The sequence below is a fragment of the Vombatus ursinus genome, unplaced genomic scaffold (genome assembly GCF_900497805.2).
Source record: "Vombatus ursinus unplaced genomic scaffold, bare-nosed wombat genome assembly UNPS02014179.1, whole genome shotgun sequence".
Lineage (NCBI taxonomy): Eukaryota > Metazoa > Chordata > Mammalia > Diprotodontia > Vombatidae > Vombatus > Vombatus ursinus.
Window position 1 is genome coordinate 1,138,367 of NW_020953957.1, and position 26,164 is coordinate 1,164,530.

Genomic DNA, 26,164 nt, shown 5'->3' on the forward strand with positions numbered 1-26,164 from the left:
CCTCCACATTAGTATTATGCTTTTCACGGAATCCATTAAGCCAGAATTCTGAGACATTCTGTGCTATAATCTTGATGCTGACTTAGCTATTAATAGTTATTTCCTTGAGTTTGTAAAGAGGAAATAAAGGAACCAATCTGGGCTTTACTGTACTCTGAAACCTCAAAGAAACTTCAAGTTGATACAGGTTTTATAGTCTTTAAAATAAATAAGAAAAATACTCATCATTCTCTGGAAGACTCACAAAGGCAATAAATTATAACATAAACAGCATAAATCATAATTAATCTCATATGGTCCAGTAGGAGTCTCACAAAACAAGACAAGGAGAAAAACAGAGAAAAAGTTGTATAGGAGAACTTACCTCCAGGAGGTGGTTTGTTTTTGGAGGTAAGGATGACAAAACCGAATCCTTCATTTTCTTTACGCTGCAAGACAACATCATAGGCCTCCTGGGGAGGCCTGGTTGTGCCCTCTGCCCGGCTCATTCGGGGAGATCCATTCTGTGTTGAAACGAAGGTCTGCGAGTCTTCTTCTTCGGGCTGTTTCTCTATAACAAATATTATTAATTCTGACACAATGAGAAGGTAATACAACTAAACACAAAGTGTGGTTTCCTATAACAAATACCATACAATGAGAATTCCCCTCTGAAAGCTTTGTTAAGTACATAAGTTTGGGGTTAAGTATCAAAAGGCTCTGTGAATATAGGATTAGAAATACAGTAATACTGAGTTAATGTTTATAGATCCTCAGAAGAATATGATCATCCTCCAATTACTAAGGGAGAAGGAACATGAGAAGGATCTCCAGGACAACAAAGCTGGGATTGTTCGGTTGAACAGAAGTCCATGCAAACACTGTAGACTACCAATCTCTGATACTTTTTCATACTTTTTGGGGGATTGGAGACAAAGCTTTATTTTGTATGCTATTTCAGTGTCAAGGATTCATTGTACATAGTCAAGATGAGATTCAAGTGTATCTAAATCAGTCTGTTTGCAGGGTCCTGTGGGGGCCAGACCTATGATTTCATTGGTGGAGGGAACTCCTATATGAAGAAGGCAGTTAAGGTTGGGGACAAAGAAAAAAATGTGGACAAGAAGTATGAAAAAGAGGCATAAGAAAACATGCTTTGCTGGGGAGGCTGGAGAATGGGAGAAGGTCACCCAGAGAAAGAAGGGAGGAAGAACCATTCTAGTTTTGGAGAAGAGAAGAGAAGAGAAGAGAACAGAAGAGAAGTGGGCTTCATGCTCTGAGGAAACTTCTTCTCTTCAAGGTTTGATAAAGTCCACAGGGGAGAGCAAGTGCGAGACCATCCAACAGGGGTCAAAGGAAGAAAAGAAGGGTAGGAGTGAAGGGTGATTGCTCTGTTCAGGTGGCTGAGGAATCACCACAGGGATGTTGGTTATCTCCCCGGGGGCATGTCTCTAAGATAAAGAACAGAACACGATGCCCCACCCCCCCGCCCCCCCCCCCCCACAAAGCAGAGGACACTTCTGCTGATTCACATGGACATAAAGGTTACTACCAGAAGGAACCCAGAAAATATTGCCAAAGTACTGTGGAGTCTTAGGCAAGGAACTAAAGGTGTTCTATTAAAGATAAGAGATGAAAAAGAGAAAAGCAGACTTAGATTAAGATGTGGAGATGTTTAGGATGTCATCTGGATTTCTAGTACACTGCTTAAAACATAGAAATGGGAGTCAACTAGTCAGAGAAAGGCTACTAAGAATGTATTTGCTTGATGTCTTGCAAATCCAATCAAAATGGCTTTAAACTGCAAAGAAAGGTGTAGGAGGAAAAGTGTTAAATGTAGAGAATTGCAGGTGAGGCACTCAGAAGTTTATGAAACACAAAATCCAAAACAAGACTGAGAAGTATAAGCAGCAAGATGAAACAGATAGAAACTCATGGAAAGAGGCAAATTTGATCTTATAGGTACTACTGGGACCTGGTGGGGTTAAAGTCCATAAGGGGAACGTACCTCTAGATGGGCATAATTTGTTCAAAAGAAATAGGACACAAAAAGGGGTAAGGTAGGGTAGCTTTACATGCTATTGGTGCCTTTCTCTTCTCAAAAAACTATCTTGCGTTGATGTATTTACTTAGTATCTATTTTGGAGATCTTATTTATGTACATAGTGTATCTTCCTGTAGAATGTATGCTTTTGGAGAGAAGGTACAGTTTATTTTTGTCTTTATATCTCTAGCACCTAGCACAGTGTCCCACACAGAGTAGACACTTAGTACTGGATGCGGAGTTGGCAAGAGCTGAGTTCAGATCTGTCTGAGACACTTACTAACTGTGTGATGCTAGGCAAGTCACTTTACTGATCTCAGCCTCCACTTCCTGATCTATAAAACTGGAATAATAATCACACCTATCTCACAGGGTTGTTGGAAAGATAAAATGAAATAATATACGTAAAATGTTTCGGAAACTGCAAAATGCTATGTAAATATCACACTGTAATTATCATGTTCTGATAATAGGGCTTTGAATTCACCTTTTTTTTGTTTGTTTTTTTCAAGAGAGCTCACTGTTCTTTCATGTATGATTTTAAAATACTGAATGGTCTGGTTCATTTAAATTGAAAGTTGTTATATATTTATAAATTGAGACTTGTTACATATTGATGTGTATGTATAGGGATGAAAATAGCCAAAAGTTGCACAATTTATATGCACCAACATTCAGTAGTTAAAATCGTAATTGAAAAGACAGTGAGATCTTTTGCTAAGAGACAAGAAGAAATAGAAAAATAAAAATAAAAAGTAATGGAAATTAGATCTAAACTTCTTATTAAATAAATTGGAATTAAAAGATAAATGGAGAGACTCTATATACGTATATGTAGATACATATGTGTTTATGTGTATGTATATGTGTATACATAAAATTATTACACTCATATACACGTGTACACGTATACAAAGGCAGTATAGTGTAGTAAAGGACCAGACGTGGAACCAGGATGACCTCAGTTAGTGTCCCATCTCTGACATATAGAATTATGTGATCTTAACCTCTTACGGACTCAGGACATGCCCCAAGATCGTAAGTTTTAGATGAGTTGCATATCTTTTGTGGTAGAATGAGTTTCCTCCAGTGACAAACTCACATCTCTCAACATACACATAAATACATCTTATCAACTGAACAATGCAAAACCAAAATGAAACAATTCCTGCCCTTAAGGTGTTAATATTCTACATGTAAAGGCCACACGCACACATACACAAATGTATAATACAACACCACATACACACATGTATATACATACCCCCCCCAAAGTGAGAGTGTGTGTGTGTGTGTGTGTGTGTATGTGTGTATATACACATACACACTGAATGCAATATTATTACAAGATAATTTGGAAGAAAGAACTAGCCAATGAGGGGGATCAGGAAAGGCCTTGTGCAGGGGTGGCACTTGAGTTCACTTCTGAAAGAAACTAGGGATCCCAAGAGGCAGAGGCGAGAATGGGGAGCATTCTAGGTCTCTCCTGCACAAAAGCATGGTGAGAGAGGAGGGGAACACAATATGATCAAGCTGGAAAGGCAGGCTGGAGTCACATCAGTGAAATTACAGATTCTTAATACCTCAAGAACACAGGCGCACAAGTCAGAAGCACTTCTGCTACTAGAATCAGGAATAAAACCCATACAGAGGGATTATACTGATGTATTTTAAGGTTGACACGTGCAAGAACTCCCAAATAAAAGGCAGCAAATGAAATTAAGCAAGTGGCAAACACAGATAAGCAGTATTGAACAGTTGTCTGCAACACAGAAACTTGAAAGTGTGACTCATGTAAAGCCCTGTTACGTGATGTGACACAAATATGAGAGAACTGTAAGTACAATGCGGAAAGCAGGTAGTTTAGCACACGCGGTTTGTTGCTACCACATTGAGATTGACGTACCGCCATAGAAGATCTTTCTTCTCACAGTAAGCAATACATGGCCATTTCGAGCAGCAGTTGTCATTAGGTCCAAAACTTGTTTGTGTGATTTTCCTTTAACTGGAATTCCATCAATACACATGAGTTCATCAGCAGCACGAAGCCGACCATCTTTCTCAGCAGCTCCCAGGGGGATGATGGCTCCAATGTATATCTGATGAAACAAAAATCTGTGGGTTGGTCTAAACAGTCTGCTTAGATCAGTTAACAGTCAAATATTCAATAAAACTGAATATTAGGCAAAGTGCAAAATGATTTTTAAATCCAAGGAAGAAAAACTGTTCCATCTTAGGCATTGTTAACTTTGAAAATGACACCTGCTAGAGTCTTGGTCATTGACAGAATATTATTTAAATGACAGGAGCTCCCCAATACCTTTCTCTTTTACTTTCAGCAAATCCTTAGAGTTGAGTATAAAGAGGGTAGGCACCATAATCTAGTCTGCTTAACCACAGGAGTTGCTACACCCAGCAAACATACTCCTATGTAACAGCTGCTTGGAACAAAATCTCTGCTTGCTACCATCAGAACATTCATTGTCTCTCTACAGTGATGAGGGCACTGGGATGAATCTTTCTCTACTCATATGCAGATGGCTGCCATAGCAAGGTTACTCTTTATAACTATGAAACATTTGTTAAGGAAAAAGAATAAATGGTTATCTTTCATCTAAAAAGAATCATTAAAAAATTTTCATTAAAAGATAGCAAAACAGCTTGTGGTTGGCTTATTTTTTTAAAATTTATTATTAATTAGAAAATCATAAAAAACCCCAAATATTTCCAAATGTGTGCTTGGCTTATACAGCTTCACAGGTCCATTATGTCAGTTATAACTAGGTTTTAATAAACAGATTTCTTTGGATAGTTGGGCTAATATTTTGTTGTTCAGTCTTCGTATCAGAAAAAAGAATAAGGATGTCTCCCCAGGTTGTCTGAGTTGAATTTTAAAAAACGCTCTGGCAAATGATAGGAACCTCAGTACACTGAAAGTATCTAAACATCAAGAGACAGGTACATCTTGATAAAATACTACCATGTTTGACCACTGTCCTATAGTCATTTCAACCTGTCTTCAAACTATTTGCCTGATAGGATGGTGAAAAGTTTTATCAGTATAGTGAATCAGAACACATGCATACCAACAAAATCAAATGCCCTTTACTTAACTATTGCAGATATTTTCTCATTTTATTTATTTATTTTTTTGTTTTTGTTTTTCGTTCTAGGCAATGGGGTTAAGTGACTTGCCCAGGGTCACACAGCTAGTAAGTGTTATGTGTCTGAGGCCAGATTTGAACTCAGGTCCTCCTGAATCCAGGGTCAGTACTCTATCCACTGCATCACCTAGATGCCCCTCATTTTATTTTTTTAAAGCAGCATTATGGCCACCATGGTAGATTCACCCAAACATTAATATATAAAGGCACTGATTTGTGATATTGTACAAAAAGACTGTATACATTTAAATTTTATAAAACACAACTCATTGTGTGATGCTTAGACTATTAAAAGATGAGTTTTTTTTTTTTGGTTTTAAATTTATCAATTTTTACCTTAAAAAATAAATGTTAACAGAGGCATACATAAACAAAATCTCTAAGTTAACTGCTTTGTCTATTCAAACACAACCTTTGGATTTACTGTAAAAAAGTCTTAATGATTTTGTATTTCTCCAGCTGTGTAGGTTTCCATATAAAATCACATGCAGAAAAGTACTGAGCATTTACTGATGTTTTTCATGCAAATGCATTCTTAAGATTAGACGATACAATATTCAAAAGTATATCACAACTATTTATGGATTAGTTAGAGAATAAATGTAGGAATTTGGAATTATAGGTTTCTCAGGAAAAGAACCTGTTTAAGAATTTGTTTATAAAAAGGTTAAAAGAACCCAAACAAAGTAAAGGAGGAGGGTAACTAATCACATAGAGTTGGTATTTTATGAAGCTGAAGCAGGATTACTCAATTTTTGATTCACATGTTTACTAAGAGATCAAGAAAGGAGGCTATAACTCCTTCAAATAATTTCTGAAGGGAGCAAGGTGATATGAATGGAAACCAAGCTCATCTATTTATTAATTAAAATGTTAAAGAGAAAAAAAAGGGAGATTTAAAATAATCATGTGAGGGAACCAAACAATACAGAAATACCATACATTTCCAAATTCCAAGTAAACAACTTACAGACTGATCAGGTCCATCCCCTCCCAGGACCCTAAAGCCAAATCCTGATTCCTGTTTGCGAAGAAAAACATCCAAATCCTTGGTGTTTGGAGCTAAATGAAAAAAGAAAACAGTGGAATTTTTACTTTATTTATTAAATGACAACTAGGATAAAACAAGATGACTAATGTTCAACATTTAGTCAGCTATATTTTACAGTCCTGCTGTAAAATTATAAACTTGAAGCTTTTAAGTATGTATCAGAGTTCAAGCCTGAACGCTGACATGATAAGAAAAATGTAAACTACCAAGCTCTGCTGTGAAGTTCTGGACATAGTGTTCTATTCCTAATTAGTGCTTACTTGACCCGTATGTCTAGCTGGTGGCAAGTTAACATGAAATTCTAATAACTCCAGTTAGTACAACAATACTGGATTCATTAAACCACAATGTCAACTAATCTATATTTGCTATGTGGTAGCAAATAAAACACCAATTTGATAGTTAGGCAAAGTATTTCAGAATCTAGGAAATGACAGAAAATGTAATACTAACACACTTAAACTGATGCCTTTCTCAGAGTACAGAGAGATGCATCCCTCTCTAAGCAGCTACATTTGCAGGATTTCACAAGTTTGTTTTTTAAATAATAAAAAGACATACTACTGCTACTAGTAAAAACAAGCATAATTTATATTACACTTTAAGGCTTCCATTAACCAGGTCAACATGAGAATACCAGACAGTTTACTTTACTTCATGTGTAAAATTTATCTTTTTTTTGGAATCTGGCTGGGGAAAATACTGCTACCCTTTTCATTCATTCATCTATTCAGCAAACATATACTATTAAGTATCTAATATGTGCCAGAAAAGATACTAAGGACTAGGAATGAAAAGCCAAAAACAACACCATCCCTGACCTCAAGAAGATTACATTCTATTATGGGAAACAACATGAACATCGATGAGTAAATGCACAATTTATATAAATAAATATAACAGAAGGGATTTGGGGGCAGGAGAGAAGGCATTAGGAACCATGGGTATCAAGAAGGCCTCCTTTAGGATGTAAGTGGGGCTTGAGCTGATCCACGAAAGAAGCTGAGGACTCTGAGAGCAAACTTGAGGAGGTTGTGAGTTCTAGGGATGGGAGGGACAGCCTGTGCAGAAGCACAAAGAAGGAAATTGTATATAAGTATATCGTATGTATGTGAACAGAAGTAAGGTACAATGAGCCCAGAAAAATAGGCTGGAACCAGACTGCAAAGTGTTTGAAATGTCAACCCAAGAAGCTTGTGTTTTATCTAGAGGTGATAGGGAGTGGCTGAAGTTTCTTAAGCAATGGAATGACATGGTCAGACCTGTATTTTAGAAATACTTGCTTAGTGGAAGATGAAATGGAGAAAGAAGAGACTGAGGTAGAGAAAAAGGGGAGAGAAACTCCCAAACTCACTCTCTCTGTCTGTGTTCTCTCTCTCTCTCTCTCTCTCTCTCTCTCTCTCTGTATATATATATATATGTATGTATATGTATATAATGTACAAGATAACATTTCAGTAAAGTGTTTATGACAAGTTCCAGGGAATGTTCTTTGGAACATTCTTCATTCTTTAGAAGCAAATTTTTAGTTTGATTTAGGAAAATAACAATTGCATTCCAAATCACATATATGTTTAAAGAAGATGTGAGTAATCTCCCACACTCAGTAATGTCTTGAATGCTGTGGAATTAAGTCCCATTTTTCTACCACAAAGACAGGGGTTGCCTGGACAAGTTCAGCTCATGAGGCATAAGAAGCCACTGCAAACACTGTCTTGGGAAACAAGGTCTTCATTATGCACATGGAATGAGCCTTTTGTCCCACCTGCAGACGCCCTGCACATTCTAGTCTTAGGGGTTACTGTTAATCCTTCACTTGCTTTACGGTCAGGTCACATTAAAAATTGCTTTTATTACCTCTGCTAAGTCTTCATCAAAATGGGACTAAATAGAATTCTAGAATGTTAGAGCTATAAGGATCTTAAAGACCCGGTGTGATCCAACAAATATTCAGTGTGCAATGCCCTGAGAGTTCACCGTCTAGTACGTGAGAAAAATATTTGTACAAACATGACACAATTTAGACTATGAAAAATACATAAGATGAAAGTCACCGCTCTGTCATCAGAAGATGGAGAAATAGACAAAAACTTCTTGGAAGAGGTAGTATTTCAGAGGCTTGAAGTGTGGGCTAGATGTCACCTGTAGGAGATGGGAGAAAAGTGGAGAAAGCGGCAGGCGCAGGGGAAGGAAAGGAAACCAAGTTTATAACCAGAATGGCAGGTTGTGGTCAGACTGTGGAAGGCTCAGAATGACATGTGAATATCAGGGAGAAGACAGATAAGGCAGGAGAAGCAAAGGAAGATTTCCTTTAATGGATAACGGAAATCTAAGTGCTTTTGTAGACAGAGGGAAGATCCCAAGTGAGAGATGACTGATGGTTAATAATCAGAGATAATTGGGATGGGATAAAGTGCATGGCTAGAGGACTTAGCAATGGTCAGGAAAGAAGTGAAGAAGGAGAAGACAGATATGAATAGAGACACAAGTTTGAAATGAAGTGGGGAAGTAATAAGAAGAACTGAGGGAACCCCTGGAGAGTCTTGATATGCTCTTTAAAGTGGAAGGTGAGGTCATGTGCTGAGAGTTTTGGAGGTGCAGGTAGTGTTGGGATCTTGGGGAGAAGGTTCACAATGAATACTGTGGGAAGTGAGAAAGGGAATAGATAGAAACAATGAGGGCCCGGCTGAGGCTGTTCACAGTAAGTAGGAGAAATCCACATGGAAGAGGGGACTAGAGAATATCGGTCTAACTGAATTTTACAAAGAAGGAAACTAAACCGTAGGACATACATAGCTTTAGCCATTTTGTTTAGATCATGCACCCACTTCTCATTGTCTTACAGATGCCAGGCTAAAGGACTGTGGTTGTTTAAGGAGAACAAAATTAGTCACATGCAGTATTTCCAAATATGGCAATAGGGGCAGTATGGTAAAGAAGACACTAGATCTGAAATCAGAAGACCTGGACTGAAATCCTGGCTCTGCCGTCTGATTTTTGCCTTGGGACCCTGGGCAAATCCGACTCTTAGTTCTTCCCTTGTAAAAGGAGAGGGCTGGATAAGGTGACTAATAAGGTGCCTTCCGGCTCTAACCCTCCATGTTTCTGTGTTTAATGCTTTCACGGGGTAAATGAGTAGGCCTAAAAATTGTCTTCCTTCTTAGAAGTAACACAAACATTCTTAAACTTGCAATTAGAAAAGAAAACAATGGAATCTAAGGGCAGAAAAGCCCCTTATGACATCCATGCTCACTTTGTTCTACACTATCTTGAAAAATCTTAGAGACTTACGTTTATCTTCATATATCGTCTTGGACTTCAGGTAGACCTCGGAAGGATCTAATTTGGGGGATCCTGACCTGATAATGCTGGGTGGAAAAGGCATCGGCTGAGGAACAGACTCATTGATGGCCTCCAAGCTTCCTGAATTCTCCTGTTTATCCATCTTCTAAAAATGGAAAAGCACGTGCTACTTAGTAATTGGTTTCAAAATGATCAGAAAATAGATGATTTAGTCACTTCATAAAATAAGTTAGGCAAATGAAATACACAAGGTGGCTGGACATGGATACATACTTCTTTATGTTTATCCCTCAACACTAAGAAACTAAGGTGTTCAGTATGAATATATTTGATAGATTCAGTACAGCAATATGAAAGTATTGGGCTTGAAAGTACTGGGCTAAGATGTATTTAACTGGGAGTAGAAAAAAATGCTACTTAGTAAATGACAAAAAATGAAGAGTCTTATCAAGTCCTACGTTTGAACAAAGTTTCTCTTCTTCCCACCTTGAAACTGCTAGCTGATTTGGGGAAGAAAATAAATGAGATAGTGAATGATTCTTATATAAAGAAAGGGGTTCTTCTATGAAAGGAAAAGAAAAAAAGAATGTGTCACATAATTTTTACTTCTCTTTTCTGACCTGATTTAATTTCCCATGAAGATGTTTTCAACACAACATTCTTTCTAAGATCACCGAGTAGCAAAAGTCTTAAACCCCAAATTAGGTTAAATAGATAATACTATGAAAACATACTCTAAAATCCAAACACTCTAAAGGGAAAGGCATGAAGCCAAGGCAAAGGAGTAGCTTATTTTGATTTCTTTGTTTGCAAAAAGTTAATTTCCAAATATTTAACAATATTAAGAACAAAATAAAAACAATTAGCTATAAAGGAAACAAAATATCATATTAGCCTCAAACAACTCCCACTCCACCCTGAAACCAACCAAGCAACCAACCCAAACCCTCAACAGTATATTTGTCCAAATTTGTCAGCCAGGAATTAGATTCTGAAAAATGATCACTGTCAACTCACATGCAGGAGTAGTTCTTAGCTTGGGGATTCATCAGTGTCTAGTACTAGGGAACAACCCCATTTCTACCTTCTCCTTTCTCCCTGCTGTGCAGGATCCTAGCCAGCCAGTGGGAAAGGGAAGAGCAGCCTCAATGTGCAGCTAGAAGTCCCCACGAGCAGAATTTCCAGTACATGTTGATGAATTACATAATATTGAGTCTATGAAGGACACCTAGGTGGGCTAGAGGGTAAAGCTATTGTTCTAATAACTTTGCTAAATTACTATGATTCCTGAGAAGATATATTTTTAACTGTGCTGGAGAGTTCCCTTGAATAACCTAGGGTTTCTGGCTACTGATGAACATCTTTGATGGGCTGATGATGACAGATTACAAAGCATCAAGCTAAAACTAAGAGGATTTCACATGTCATTAATTGCCTTTGCATTCAGTATTTGTAATTACTGGCGGTACTGGTATAAGAGACTGATTAAGTGACTAACAGTTTCTTCCACAAGATGTTATAGGCAGCCTTCTCTCAGTTCTCATCCTATATACGGGTCCTTTGACAGACTATTTAACTATCCAGATGTCTAATAAACAACACTGTCTCTAGGGTCAATGGTTAGCAGAACATAAAGATAAACAACTAAGCTGTACATTCTGGAAAAAAAAAACCAACAAAAAGCAGTAAGTCACTCACTGGATATACGGAAGGCCATAAATGTTTTGGGTAATTCGACAAATATCTATCGTGTCTATCACATACAAGTTATGATTTAACGACAAAAATGAGGAACAGACTTGGCCTGTAAGGAGCTTCCATTCTATTCAGCAATATGGTATATAAAACAAATAAGTAAACCTGAGATGATTTAAGGCAGAAGAAAGCACCAACAACTGGGGAGATTAGATGAGGCTTCAAGGAGGGGTTAGAACCTGAGCTGAACCTCGAGGGAGGCGAAGGACTCTAAGAGGTGGGAGGTATACATTCCAAGTTTCAGGGGACAGTCTGGGGGAAAGCTGGAGGTAGGAGATGGAATGCAAAGTTTGGGTAATAGCAAGTGGGCCAACGTGACTTACCATAGAGCATATGAAGGGGAGTGATATAAAATAAACCTGGGTAGGTAGCTTGGAACCAGATTAAAAAAGCCTTAAGTACCCAATCTGGATTTTATCCCGGAGGCAACAAAAAGTCACTGAAGGTTTCTGAGCAGGAATGATATGGTCAGAAGTATAGTTTAGGAAAATCGGTAGCTGTGTGTAGGATAAACTGGAGAGGGAAGAAACTGGAAATTGGGAGACTAATTAAGGGGTTATAGCAGTACTCTAGGAGCCCTTCAGGTATCGAGGGTCTGAATTAGGGGGGCAGTCACTGAGTAGAGAAAGGGGCAGATGTGAGAAATTTTGTGGAGGGAAAGTGAAAAAAGTTTCTCAAAAGAATGAATAAGAGAGGCAAGGAAAGATTCAAGGGTAACTTCAAAGTCATAAACCTGGGGAACTCCAAAGATGATGGTGCTTTCAACAGAAATAAGGAATCTAGAAGGAGGGCTATGGGAGAGCCTTTGAGATGCTGATGGGATACAAAAGCACACAGAAAGGTTGGATACATGGATGTATACTGGGTGGCCAATCACAGAGTTTTAAATTTACCATCTGCCCTAACAGTTATTTAAAACCACTGGAAGCAGATTTTTTTCCCCTTGTGCTGTTTCTAAAGCCAAGAGAAATGAATAAGACTTTGGGAACAGTCCTAATTTTCCAGCCTAGGATATATGATGACTGCTAACTCTTTCCCTCTGTTGCAAACATTATACATACTCACCACTTTGGTAGTTTTTGCTGGTGAAGGAGGACCTAGAGAAAACAATGAGCCAAATTTTAAAACCAGATGAAGAATTGTTTGGTCTGATATTATTTAATCATGAATACTGTCGACTAATGGAACAAAAGTAAATTAAGTAAGCTAGCTTTAATTTAGTGGAATAGAAAACTGAAAAACTAAGCATGCAGAGAGAAATGTCTAACTTTACCACAGCGTAGCGGATAGAATGCCTGACTAGGAGTGAGGAGACTTTTTTGAATACCATCTCTGACACTTCCTACCTATATGATCATGGGACAGCCACTTAAAATCTGAGCGCCTTATTTTCCCCATCTGTAAAATGGTGATAATAATACCCATACTATCTACATTACAGGGTTCACAGGATCACAACTCTGGGGCTAGAAGGGAACTCAGAGGCCATTTCTTTGCCACCTAAAAGGAGTATTTTGCCAAAGTGGACATGGAGGCCAAGGGAGATTAAGAGACTTGCCAGAGATCACACAGGTAGAATTTGAAGCATAGTCTCTGCCTCCCTGGTCAGTGCTCTTTCTACTGTGCCGTGCAGTGCTTTGAAAACCTGAAAGCAGTACTATGTATTTCAAAAGATCACCCAAAGAAGAAACCAAGCTGTTAAAAATAAACAAAAGTCCATATGAAAGGAAACGTTTCCATGCACAAAATGGAGAAACAAGGTGCTAACAGAGCAGAAGCATGTGAAAAGGTACCAGAGCTGAATTCTAATTTTTAAATGTTAGTCATTCATAGAATGGACTTGATAATCCTACTAAAACTCAAGTTAGTAATTAGAGGGGTTAGAGGGATGATATCTGGTGCATTTCATGTTCCTTCATGACCTTGGAAAAACAAGACTTGTGCTTTTCTCATATAGGCACTGAGAGACTTAATTACCACTTATAAAAGGCCACTAGAGCCTCAGAAAAAGTCTTTAAAAGTAAAATCTACTATCACTGTGGATTTTACAGAACAGGTTTCAAGAGATTCCTCAACATAATTTAATGCGTATAGAAATGCAGAGAGTTTTGTTCTTTGAAATCACCTTGGGTACATTACAGTCATAGATGAGTCTCAAGGCTTTTAAAGGTCTTTCTACTATTACTTGTGTCTATCAGCAGAAGAAATTCAATAATTAAATGGGAAATCTTTGAAATGAAGAAGCATCTGTGACTGATCATAAAAATTATAAGTAATATTTTTAAATGGGCACTAATGGAGTTATCAATAAGTAGAAAGAGACAAGGATATGGACTGGACCTGTGATTTCTTTGGAAGAGAGAACCTTTCTGTTAGGAAACTCCCTCTACTAATGGCAGGTTGGCACCTTCCCTGCAGCTTATGGTCTTGGAGCAGCCTAAAGAAAGCCATGGCCAGCATGTGTCAGAGGCTCGCTCCCTCTCCATCATGCCACACTGCCTCAAATAATGGATAGGAAAGTCATAAAAACTGTTCTCTGGCAGTGATTGAACAAAGCCTTAGAGAAAACGCACGCTAGTGAACGGCAGTCTGATGGGAGAAGAAACATCCTGACCTATTAGAAAAGACAATTACAGACATAAACACATAAAAACGAAACATTTTTCCATGTTGCGTCTTTACTCACCTCCTCTCAAGATGAGCAATGGTACATCTGCACCTACTGGAAACTGCTTTAGCACTTCTACTACCTGGAGGTGTGTTAAGTTCTGCACATTTTGGTGGTAAATCTCCTTAATAACATCTCCTTTTTGAAGGCCATGACACCACTGGCTGTCCAATATCATTTTCACTTTCTGCCCAGTTGGACTATCAGCTATTGCAAACCCAAAACCTTTAGGACCCTTAATCAGAGGGATAGTCACTAGCTCTGGTTGAGAGCTGCCTGATGATGCCATGGATGCCCTTTGCTCATTTGGGTCCAAAGAAGGGCCATTGAGACGATCACTGGCCAGAATGTGACCTGGTTTCCCATTCTGGTCCAAAACCACTGTCCCTGATTTAAAATCCTGACTGCTTATGCAAGTCTCTCCCTTGGTTACAGGCTGTCCATTGATGATGGGTGTAGCTGTAACAATATCGACAACAGGATCTTCGTTATCGTCAGGAAGAGGATAGCCACGACACAAAGTCAGGTTCACATACTGGTTGACAGGGACCAATTGAAACATCTGGACAACATCTGCATGGGTGTGACCAAGGACACAGTTGCCATTTATGTCTACGATTACATCACCTAGTAAAACAAATGTATTAAAGTACATTAAAACCTAAGTTATCCCCAATTTTAGTATTATTTTAGTTTAGGTACTACTATTTCTAATCGCCAGTTGATTAAGGTTAAATTCTGGATCCTCAAGAAAAAAAAATTCAGACAGATCCGTTTTTGCCCTTTATTAATTTCAAAATAGATTTCCATCCAAGAAAGAGGGGTGTCTTTACTTTTGTAAGCTTCTCTGAAAAGCAGGGGCTGCTTTAAAGTCATGATAAGGATACCTGAGATCCAAATTATTAATGGATAAAGGTGGCCTAGGATGTGAGAATAATTATTTTATTACTCTATATAAATATTGTGATATGAATCATATCCAAGCACCTGGAAAAGAATTATATATACAGTAGGTCCTCTATATACATACATACATATGTGTGTATATCTATATATATATGTTTGACAAATAAATGAAAATGTTATCTGCACAAAGGACTCTACATATTTAAAATTTTATTTACATCTGAAAAAATTATCCAGAAATTCAGTGACCAGTATGGCTATAACTGAGTATCTGATTTTCAGAATGATTTATTATCTATAGACTATATTTTCCTTTAGTATGTTCCACCTTTAGGGTATGATTAAGAATTTTATTGAAAGTGAATCATTAAATCTTTAATAGATCTTCACTCACTGCACATAACTTGGGCTTCAAATGAAAAAAAAACCAATATATAAATATTGGCAAAAGCAAACACAATATTTTTTTAAACAGGAGGAAAAGTCTTCTAAACAAAATCTGACAAATCCAGGATCATTCCTGCAGTCCTTATCTTATATAGGTAAAAGCAGTTTGATTGCTGGATTCACTAGCCCTTGACATGCATCAGTTGGGATTCTTTTATGTAGACCTGATCTCTCTTATTTATTTGTGTGATCTCATCCATTTGCTTTTTTTCTCCTTAAATTTGAAGGTGATTATTTAAAAGGTTATTCTCCCAATCAAGGTGCTCAAATTTGTTCTAGTTACATTTATGCTTTTTAAGGTCAACATGAATAGTCTTCAAACAAATGTTACTTCATGGAAATTTGGTTGTAATGACCTAATGAGAGGCAGAAACCTGGACTACGTAGAAACAACAGTTGAGGCATTGTTTTCCCTGGTAAAAGCTTGCAGAATGTTCACGGGAGTACTTTAATGCGATGCCAGGATGGCTTGTGCAGTTCAGACAAATCTGAATCGATATTGTGACATTGTAGGAAGACAGTCAGGAGCTAATGGATTTGTTTCACAATCAAAATATGGAAAGGCAAAGACAAAACTGAGACCTGAAAAAGCAATTCTGATTGTTCTCAATAGTTATTTATGATGCTGGATGATGAAAATAGTTAAGAATACCACATGTTTATATCCTTATTTATATTTATAAATTTTTCTTTGAATTATGTCTAAAATAGCTATAAAAGAATCCCAGTTGATGCTTGTTAAGGGCCAGTGAATCTAGCAATCAAACTGCTAACCTATAAGCAGACAGGGGCTGCAGGAATAATCCTGGATTTGTCAGATTTTATTTAGATATAGCTTTTCCTCCTGTTTAAAAAAAAGTTGTGTTTGCTTTTGCCAATACTTACATGTTGTTTTTTCTTGTCAATCCCATCAGTTTTTCAGAAGGGCACATGATAATCTGTAAATAATATTCTAATGCAACACTAACGTACCTCAGCATAGCAAAAGAAGTCTATTAATCAAACAATCTAGCTGTGCAATTACATTCACACTATTTGTGAAACAGGAATCCATAAGAAAGTTAGGAGAACACAACAAGAAACAACTTAAACATTACATTAAAACTTTCAAAGGAAAAAAAAATCACTTTAAAACTCCTTCATCATGAATAAGCAGTCTGAAAGACCCAAATACACTTTTAAAAAATGTCAAAATTAAAAAAAAATGTCAAATAGCCAAAGCAACAAAGTCTAGACAAGGAATAGGCAACTTATCTCATGCTTAAACAGTTACACTAAGAACTACAGAATTTTTGTCTGTTTCTAAGATAAAAGTTTCCCTTTTAAAAATCTATAATAAGCTAATCATTCTGAAGAGACACAAAAGTGTGAAAGGTGGTACTATAATAGGAATTATCATAAAGCGATTTGTGGCATATCAGTAATATCATAGAATCATAGATATTACAGAAGAAAGGCATTGTAGAGATTTTCTGGTCTAATCACCTTATCAGAGAGGCAGTGTGGCAGTGGAGAGCGGGCAAGACCGGGAGTTACCAAGATCTTGGCTATATTGTTCCTCACAGAAACACTAAGTGAATGCCTACGGGGCAAACATAATTCCTCTCAGAACCCCAAGCAATTCTCTAAGACTTTTCAGTTATAAACCAGTTGCAGTTCTCAATGCTGATGAAATTACTGGTCCAGACAATAAAACATGGCTCATCACACAGTTAAATTCATCCTTCCATTAAGAATGAAGACTGGTGAATTTTTGACAACCCTCAAGATACATGAAAAATTGTATGAACAAACTTTCTGACTGAGCTATACAGTGACCTTTGTAACTACATTCTGCTGGAAGAGTGAGGACAGCTCGGAGGCACAGTGGATATATCTGAGTTCAAATCCAATTTCATACACTCACTAGCTGTGTGATCTTGGGCAAGTCATTTAACCCTGTTTGCCTCAGTTCCTCATCTGTAAAATGAGCTGGAGAAGTTGGCAAACCACTCCAGTATCTTTGCCAAGAAAATCCCAAACAGGGTCACAAGAGAGTCAGATATGGCTGAAACAACTCAGTAACAACAAAGAAATTACAAACATTATTCACAAAATTTCCAAATTACCTTTTTCCTCCAAGTGGTTTCAGATACTATTTTTTTGTAAAAAAAAATAAAAAAATAAAAAATAGCCAGTCTCAACTCTACCTGTAATTTATTGAACAACTCTTCTGTTAAAGCAGTATACAGAAATTTGTTACCTGGTGCAATTTTTCCATCTTGAGCAGCTGGGCCATCTTTGAGAACATTCTTCACTTGAAGAAACTCATCAGGTCGATCTCCACCAATGATGGTAAAACCAAATCCCATGGTGCTTTTTTTCAAAGATGCTCGTATGAGTACACCTTTAAGCTGGGAAGGGTCTCGAGTGAAGTGTGACTTCTCTACATCTATATCAAAAAGAAGAACGGGTTTGCAAATCCAAGACATGACAACAGACTCAGCAGGCAAAAAGGTAAGCCATTCAGGCTGTCTATAAAAAAAATGAAATGTATCGCAATAGAAGGAAATGGGGGAAAAAGATAATATCTAATATTTAACAACATAGAGAATTTAATGTTTATGAACAAAAAGTTAGAGGTAATTAGACATTTGTTAAAAGAACAAGTTTGGTTAATGTACAACTTCTCATTTGATGGATTCCTACGGTATAAGAATAATCCAGTGATCTGTGATTTCACTGATATGGATATTCTTTTCAATGATATAGACAGTGTTTTCTCACCCTCTGTACCTACTATCCAAACCTTCCCATAAATTTGCCAACGTGGTGGTGGGGTGGGGAAGGAGGTACTTCTAGGATTCTCTTCAAATTATATGAATATCAGTGCTAATAAAACTTGTGGGCTTCCCACTGGCTGTCTCTGTACTCACAACATGACACCTACTTTTTCCTGGACACATGTAAAGACATGCTTTACAACACTTATGCTGAGTAACTCCTCACTTGTAGGGTGTTATGGCCTGCTTATGCCCATCAAGCATCTCTCCTTTGCTATCTTGCTGATCCTCAATTTTAATTCTTCAGAGATTGTACCTGTCTATGATTTATAGCCAAACAAAATCACTTGAAGAATACTGGTGTTCAAAAAAAAAATCATTCAATCAACAAGGATTTATTAAACACTTAATGAGCCAGGCACTTACAAATAGTGCTGAGGGTACAAAGACAAAAACAAGATAGTATCTATCTTCAAATGGTTTATATTCTTTCAGGAGAAACAACATATGAGTAAATACAAATTTTATACAAAATAAATGAAAGGTAATTTTGGAGGTGAGGCAGTCATAGTTAGTTTCTTCTTCTAAGTTTCTTCTTATAAGAAATGGCGCTTGAGACGAGCTTTGAAAAAAGACAGGGATTCTAAGAGGTGGAGATGAGGTGTGAGTGGATTACCGGCATGGAGGATTATATACACAAAAGCACAGAAAGCAGGGATGGAATGATGTACCTTGGGTTCAAGGAAATGGCTTGGGTGCTGCAAATAGAATTGTACTAGAGGGGAGGGTCAAGATGGCAGAGCAGCAAGAAATACAAGAGCTGCTCTTTCTCTCCCTCCCTCCACCCCCCAAACTCCTCCAAACAGAACAAGAAAACGCACAAGACCAAATCCTGAATGAGACATCTAAGGGAAAAAAAAATCAGACTGAGTCATTTTTATGACCCAAGTTGGCCTGGCAGGCAGACACTATGGACAAGGTCTGGTCAGGAGCACGCCACACAGAGCAGTCTAGAGCAGCCTTGAGGCTGTGTACCAGGGTGAGAAGTAGTCCTTGCTCCAGCAGAGGGACCTACACTTGTGTAGGGGACAGGAACAGGTACCAACAGTCAGGTCTGCTTACAACCCAGTTCTGGATCCAGGGTGGCAGAGTGAGAAGTGGTCACCAACCCCATAACTGTACCAAGAAGGGAGCAAGTTCAGAAGTAAGCAGCTGCTGTGTGGCTTAGACTTCAGAAGCAGAAGAGGATTTCAGTTCCAATTTCTAGCCCGGTCTGAAACCTGCAGAGGAATAAATAGGGCAGGAATCCCAGACCAAAGGGAAGCCTAGAGTTCTGTCACTTTGAACCAGCAGAGCTTTCCGGCTGACTGATAACCGGTGAATCCAACAACAGTCTACAAACAGGGCAATCCCATAAGCCTGCGGCTCAGACCCAAACCAGGTCAGGAACTTGCAAAGCTCAGAACAGGGTGGGCAGCAATCAGACTTTGCCCTAGATCATGCCACTCTGGGAAGACTGAAAGCTTACTGATCTGAAGCCTGGACTGTTGCTGAAATGCTGAAGTTATAATATTCAATGTCCCAATAAAGAATATGAAGCTTGACATTAACCTTTTGACAGAAATGTGATAAATTTCAAATGAAGAAAGAAACATGCATTTTCTGACAAGGCTAATGTGGGAATTTGTTTTACTAGACTATGTAAATATTTAGTAAGGGATTTTTAAAAAATAATGCTTAATGGGAGGAGGGACATGAGACAGAATAAAAAAAATGCTTGTTATTTAAACATTTCAAAAATTTCAAGGAGGAAAAAACCCAAGCATTTCTGACAAAAGCCTGACATTCAAGATATATAGTAAGCCAACCTAAATATAAAAGTCCCAAGAGGTAGTGAATCAATTAATAGGCACTTATTAAATGTACATTCTATGCCAATCACTGTTAAACACTGGGCATACACAGGCAAAGTGAAAATGTTTTATATGCTGAATATTCCCCAATAAATCAATGGACAAAGAGAATTGCCATCTGTCAATAATCATACAAAAGACTGGCCCAAAACACTAACAATAACAGAAGTGCAAATTAAAATAACTCTTGAGACTTTACTCTAAATCCAGGGAATTGGCAGAGATGACAAAAGATGGAGATAATCAATGCTGGAGAATACTGCCATAAGACAAGAACACCTATACACTGATGGCAGAGCTATGAATTGGTCCAACCATTCTGTAAAACTCTGTTGTTAAGCTATGTGAAAGAACTGTGAGGAAAAGTCACTAAACTTCATATCCTTTGACCCACAGGATCTTCCTTTTGGGTCCCCAGGAGGTCAAAAACATAAAGTTCTTATATATACTAAATATTCATGATAAAACATTTCTGGTGGCAAAGAACCAGACAGCAAGTTAGTGTTCACTGATTAGGGAATGGTTCATGCATATGAATAACAAATGAGAAATTCAGAGAAACATTGTAAATATCTACCAAAACTGATCTAAAGTAAAGTAAGCAAACCTCAAGAAAGACATACACAAAACAACTACAATAATATAAAGGAAAAGTACACTAATATCTAGTACTCCTGTAGTGGCAGCAGGGAGCTTTCTGTGTGACTACAGCATTACTGCATAGATAAATGAAATTTTTTAGTATTATTTTGCCAGGATTCATACTTTTGACATCATGACCCCATTTGGGTTACAGACAACAGAAGCAAGCAATTAATTTCAGGGCCCATATGTCAATTGTAGAGCCAACACTGACCTGATCACATTATATATAACAGTTAATAAGATATAAATAAAGCTCCAACATCTCCCTCCCAATAAAAAGGAATACTAATTGTATATTTATTATCAGCAGCATCAGAAAACCTTGGTATTTTCAAAATGTTCTTCTGTGTTTCCTCATAATTCAGTATCCCTTATCAGTAGATCAAGAAACTGATACACTGAACATTTGAATTTCTAAGTTGCAGCAAACAAACAAAAGAAGATGCAATATCCCCCCCAAAAAAGAAAACAATTAAACCAAGATCACTTAGGCGGTAATTCAACATAATCTATAAGGTCTTTTTATGAGGGAAAAGAATGTAGGTTGTACCTTGCTTTGAGGAACCAACATCAGCCTGTCCTAACTGCTTTTTCCTCTTGGCTTCCACCACTGGATTTTCAAACTGGGTTTTCTGGTTAATGTGACTGTAACATTTAGAGAAATATGTATTTCAATTCCAGATAAAATATTAATATGCTTTTGTTTAAAATAAAGTTAATAAAACCTAAGTTAGGGTGTTACTTTATCCTTTTAAACAATGACTATGACACAAAGCAAAGGAAATTGGCCCTTCAAGGTATGAAACAGACTCTGATCCTATGGTAAATTTATATACATACATAACACGCATACATACATACACACAAACTTCTATTTCAAAGCTATTAACACCTTTTGTCAGCATAAGACTACTGCAGAAACAATGGGAATGATATTCTAGTACTTTAAAGTTTTATTACAATACATTACAATCCAAGTGGTATGCTTTCTAGTAAATTGTATTTTAACCTGAAGAGAGATTAGCAATGAGCTATAACTATCATCAAATCATAAGATAAAGCATAAAATAGTTTCAGAATCTGAAGCTGACAAACCTGCATAAAAAGGTACAAACAACTTCTCTTCCATTCTGCAGTAAACCCAGGAAAATGCTGGGCATGGAGTCATACACCACCTGCCACTTCCAATTCCAAATCTACCACTTAATACCTGCGGGACTTGGGGCCCTTCTTATAACCTCTGTGTCTCAGTTTCCTCATTATGTAAAATAAAGGGTTTGGACTAGATGACTTCAATTCTTTATCTGTGACACTATGAGGCTAAGAACACAAAAAACCCTAAGTAAAGTCACAGATGGGATTGGGATGTTAGCCTTCACTGCTGCGCACGTCTTAGCTCCTGAGCACATATGGTTGCTAAGCTTCAGACTTGTAAGAATGTCAGATATTCTTTAGGATGTGATTTTGCTTCAGCTCAAAGATATACTACGTATATTTTATCCACTGAATTAAATGAAATACCCTTCCCTCAACCCCCTTAAAATTAAAAATGCCAGGGCTAAATTAGGTATTGCTATTTTATTTATAAGACATGAGAATTTAATGGAGAGACCTTCTTTTGAATATCCTTTTATAGTAGAAGCAGACATTCATCAAAGAAAAAAACCTGTTTGGAAAGAGCCTGAAGTCCCTTTGGAGTGAGAATAATTCACTTCACCAAAGGAAGCTTCAGAATACAAAAAGTAGTAATTTGTATTTACACCTTTGATGAGGTGTGGGAGAACAGAGTAGGAACATGCAAATGAGTAATCACCTTTCTGCAAATACTTGAGCCAAAGGAGTTAGAAACTCTAGTTAAGAACACAATATGATTGACTGTATTTTCCTTACATTAAAATAATTTTACCAGGGATAAATAAACTCTTTTCCTTTTAGCATTGAATGGTTCATGGAATTTTCACATAATACTAGGAATAACAAGTAGTACTGAAGAATACTATCGATCAGAGTTATAAATCAAATTAAACAGAAATAAAAACATGATTTTAAATGTTTACTATTTTCAAAAAACCTCTTTCTACAATATATAATTTTCAGGTGTCATTTTCACTACATATGTTTTCTTTTTTTAATGCATAAAATGCTTTGTCAAAAAGGAAGTTTAAATTTATCCAAGAAACATAATTATGATCTCATGTAGAATTAGAGCTACTGAAATATCATTAAGATACAAGTATTCTAAATGTGGTATCTTATCATTTGCTCAAATCCACTTGTAAAAACATAGGCACATCAAATTATGTGCTACATTTCCACTACAGAAAAAAATCTTATGTCAAAGTTACATTTCTAAAAATAGCAGCATTTTTTATGAAGAACTTGTAAAGCTTTTACAGCAATCTTTTTAGAAATGAATTACTCGTTTTCAGGGCCCTATGCTCTATGCACCAGTAAAAAGTGACAATGCAATTGGATTCCTACTTCAGTAACCCTGCCAATAACAATCACGGCGCCATCTGGTTTGACAACTAATAGCACCATGGAGTAGCCATTTAAATAAGATCTTTTCAATCTCCGTCCATAAGCTAACTATAGATTACCAGGTTTGTGGTTGAAAACCTAACTAATCTGGGCATCAAGCCAACAAGCTCCACAGCTCAGTTGACTCCATACTAACATGTACACTCTGAGTACAAGTTGCACTTTCTTGATTTAATAAATTACCCTCTTTAATATAAGCTTGTCCTAGAAATCATGTACAATCATGTCGCTGTGTTCACTTTCAGTCATTTCAAGCTCTGTCAAAATAAATAGAGGAAGGAGGTTGGTCACCTCAGGAATGTCCCTAAATTTACTTCAAAATTATTATTTTTTCTTAATGGAAACCATATCATTCAGTCTAGGATTTTTTTTTTTTTTGGCTCGGCAATGGGGTTAAGTGACTTGCCTGGGGTCACACAGCTAGTAAGTGTCAAGCACCTGAGGCCAAATTTGAACTCAGGTCCTCCTCACTCCAGAGCCGGTGCTCTATCCACTGTGTCACCTAGTAGCTCTCCAGTCTAGGATTTTAAATGGGCAAAAGCTTTGATCTCTTTAATAAATTGTACTGAAATTTATAGCAGAATTATTGTTACCTTACATTTGGATTTTAATGCATTTTTTAAAAAATGCATTTAAAAATTTTAAAAATAAAAAATCACTAGACTAAAAGAAGAACCTCTGAATTCTAAATGGATCAAAATTTCCTTAAACAAAATTTCAAACAAAAAAATGTCACTACATTATTTCACATTACTATACCAGAAAGTCATAAAAATTAGCACTCTCCTTATAGAGGATAATGACTTTCAAACTGTTAAGTTATATAATTAATTCTTTAACTTGTGGTATAATGAAGAGAGCACTACATAAGCAGACAGGAGATATGGGTTCTAGATCCAGCTCTTCATTGGTAAGCATGTCTCCAAACTTAAGCACCCTGGCCAGCCATACTTACTCCAAAACCTGGTTCAACTCATAACTCCCCAGGTCCCCAGACTCCTTGTTGGCCTTGCCTTGGGCCAGTTTTCCAGCACTATCTTATGTGTTTTCTTTCTTGATTAAAATGTAAGCACTGTGAGTTCAGGGACTATTTTTCTTGCTTGTATCTGTATTCCTTGTGCTAGCACAGTACCTGGTTTAGTACTTAATCCAGGGGTGGGGAACCTGCAGCCTTGAAGCCACATGTGGCCCTCTAGGTCCTCAAGTGCAGCACACTTTGACTGGATTCAAACTTCACAGAACAAATTCCCTTAATAAAAGGACTTGTTCTGTAAAATTTGGACTCAGTCAAAAGGCTGCACTTGAGGACCTAGAGGGCCACATGTGGCCTCGAGGCCGCAGGTTCCCCACCCCTGAGTTTTAATCAATCTTTCTTCCTTCCTCCCTCTCCCTTCTTCCTTCCTTCCTTCCTCTACATCTTAATCTGATTCTGAGTTTTAGCAAATTACCCAACTTTTTAAGGCTGAAGAGTCCAACATCATTGAAATGATGGAGGCTGAAGAGAAGACACTTATATCATGGGTCAACATATTTTCATAAGATCATAGATTTTGAGCTGGAAGGGACCTTAAAGACCATTTCACATTTCCCCATTTCACAGATGAGGAAACTGAGACAGAAAGTGGTTAAGGGACTTGTCCACGGTAAGAGAGGTATTAGATATCTGAGGTATTATTTGAACCCAGGCTCTCTTGATTCCAAGTCGAGGGTTTATCCTCTATGACATGATTCCTTTTCTTTATATTTACCTTGTATTAATTATCTTGAATTTATTTGGTATTTATTCTGTATATACTTATCTGTGTACACGTTACCTTTCCAATAGAAAGTAAGCTGCTTGAAAATAGGGGCTGTTTCATTTTTTTGTATCTGTATTCCCCAGAATCTAGCAGACCACCTGGCCCATGGTAGGTATTTAATAACTGCTTATTAATGGACTGATAGGAAACATTCCCCAAATTCATCTAATGTCAGACATATGATCAGCTTTCATAGAAAAAGAGGGCAGCATATAGGCAGCAATTTCTCATTTCTAATGAACAAGGGACCAAAGTAGGGTGTCCAAGGTTCATCTGGAAAAGCTCAAAGAGGGAGCTGAACATTTCAGCCAAGGATACTTCTTGGGCTATATGGAGAAGAGAAAAATCTACTTATCCAGTCCTAACGTCTCCTATCTCCAACCGTCTATTAGACATTTAAAATTGGATGTCCTATAGACATCTTAAACTCACTAAGTGCCAAGGGAACTCGTTATCTTTCCCCACTGGTGCTCCTTTTTTCCAAATTTCACTATCACTGTAGAGGGAACCACCAAATCTTACTAGTCATCCAGGCTCACACTCTAGGTAACGCTTTTGATTCCTCAGTCTTTTTCACCCACCACAGCCAATCTCTTACCAAGTACTGTCAAGCCCACCTTTGCAACATCTCTTGTACACAGACCTTTCTTTCCCCAACACTGTCACTGCTCAAGTGAAGGCCCCTTATCATCTCATGTCTGGACTATTGTAATGACCCTTGGTTGAGTTTCCTCTGCCTCATGTCTCTCCCCATTTCAGTCCAGCCTCCACTCTGCTGCCATAGTGATCTTCCTAAAGCACAGATCTGACCATATTGCCCCCCTCTATCCACACTCCACTGACTCTCTATTATCTCCAGGATCAAATATAAAATTCTTTGTGTGGCTTTACAACCTGGCCCTTTCCCACCTTTTCAGTCTTCTTACACTTTGGTTTCTTCCATAAACGTTCTGCTTTTCCTTGCACAGGACACTCTATCCCTTCACCCTGTCCAACATTTCTGGAATGTACTCCCTCTGCTATCTTTGTCTGCTGGCTTCCTCTGAGTCTCATCGAAAAATCTCATTTTCTGCAAGTCCCCTTAATGCTAGTGCCTTCCCTCTGAGACTAGCTCTAATTTACCCTGTCGATACCTTGTTTGTACACTTGTTTGGATGTTGCCTCCCTCATTAGAATGTGAGTTCCTT

At 37.5% G+C, this 26,164-nt stretch overlaps 1 protein-coding gene across 3 annotated transcripts in view; it reads right to left on the reverse strand.

The window, feature by feature from the left end:
• Positions 1 to 26,164, reverse strand: part of MAGI3 (membrane associated guanylate kinase, WW and PDZ domain containing 3) — a 227,096-nt gene that overhangs the window by 41,128 nt on the left and 159,804 nt on the right. For all 3 annotated transcript variants that reach the window (XM_027860385.1, XM_027860384.1, XM_027860386.1), the window contains exons 8-15: positions 21,188 to 21,282; positions 17,560 to 17,748; positions 13,983 to 14,591; positions 12,362 to 12,393; positions 9,530 to 9,686; positions 6,158 to 6,249; positions 3,930 to 4,122; positions 365 to 550 (exon numbers count right to left, since the gene is read on the reverse strand). In XM_027860385.1, coding sequence (XP_027716186.1) covers positions 365 to 550; positions 3,930 to 4,122; positions 6,158 to 6,249; positions 9,530 to 9,686; positions 12,362 to 12,393; positions 13,983 to 14,591; positions 17,560 to 17,748; positions 21,188 to 21,282 — 1,553 coding nt within the window. The remainder of the gene's footprint in view (positions 1 to 364; positions 551 to 3,929; positions 4,123 to 6,157; positions 6,250 to 9,529; positions 9,687 to 12,361; positions 12,394 to 13,982; positions 14,592 to 17,559; positions 17,749 to 21,187; positions 21,283 to 26,164) is intronic.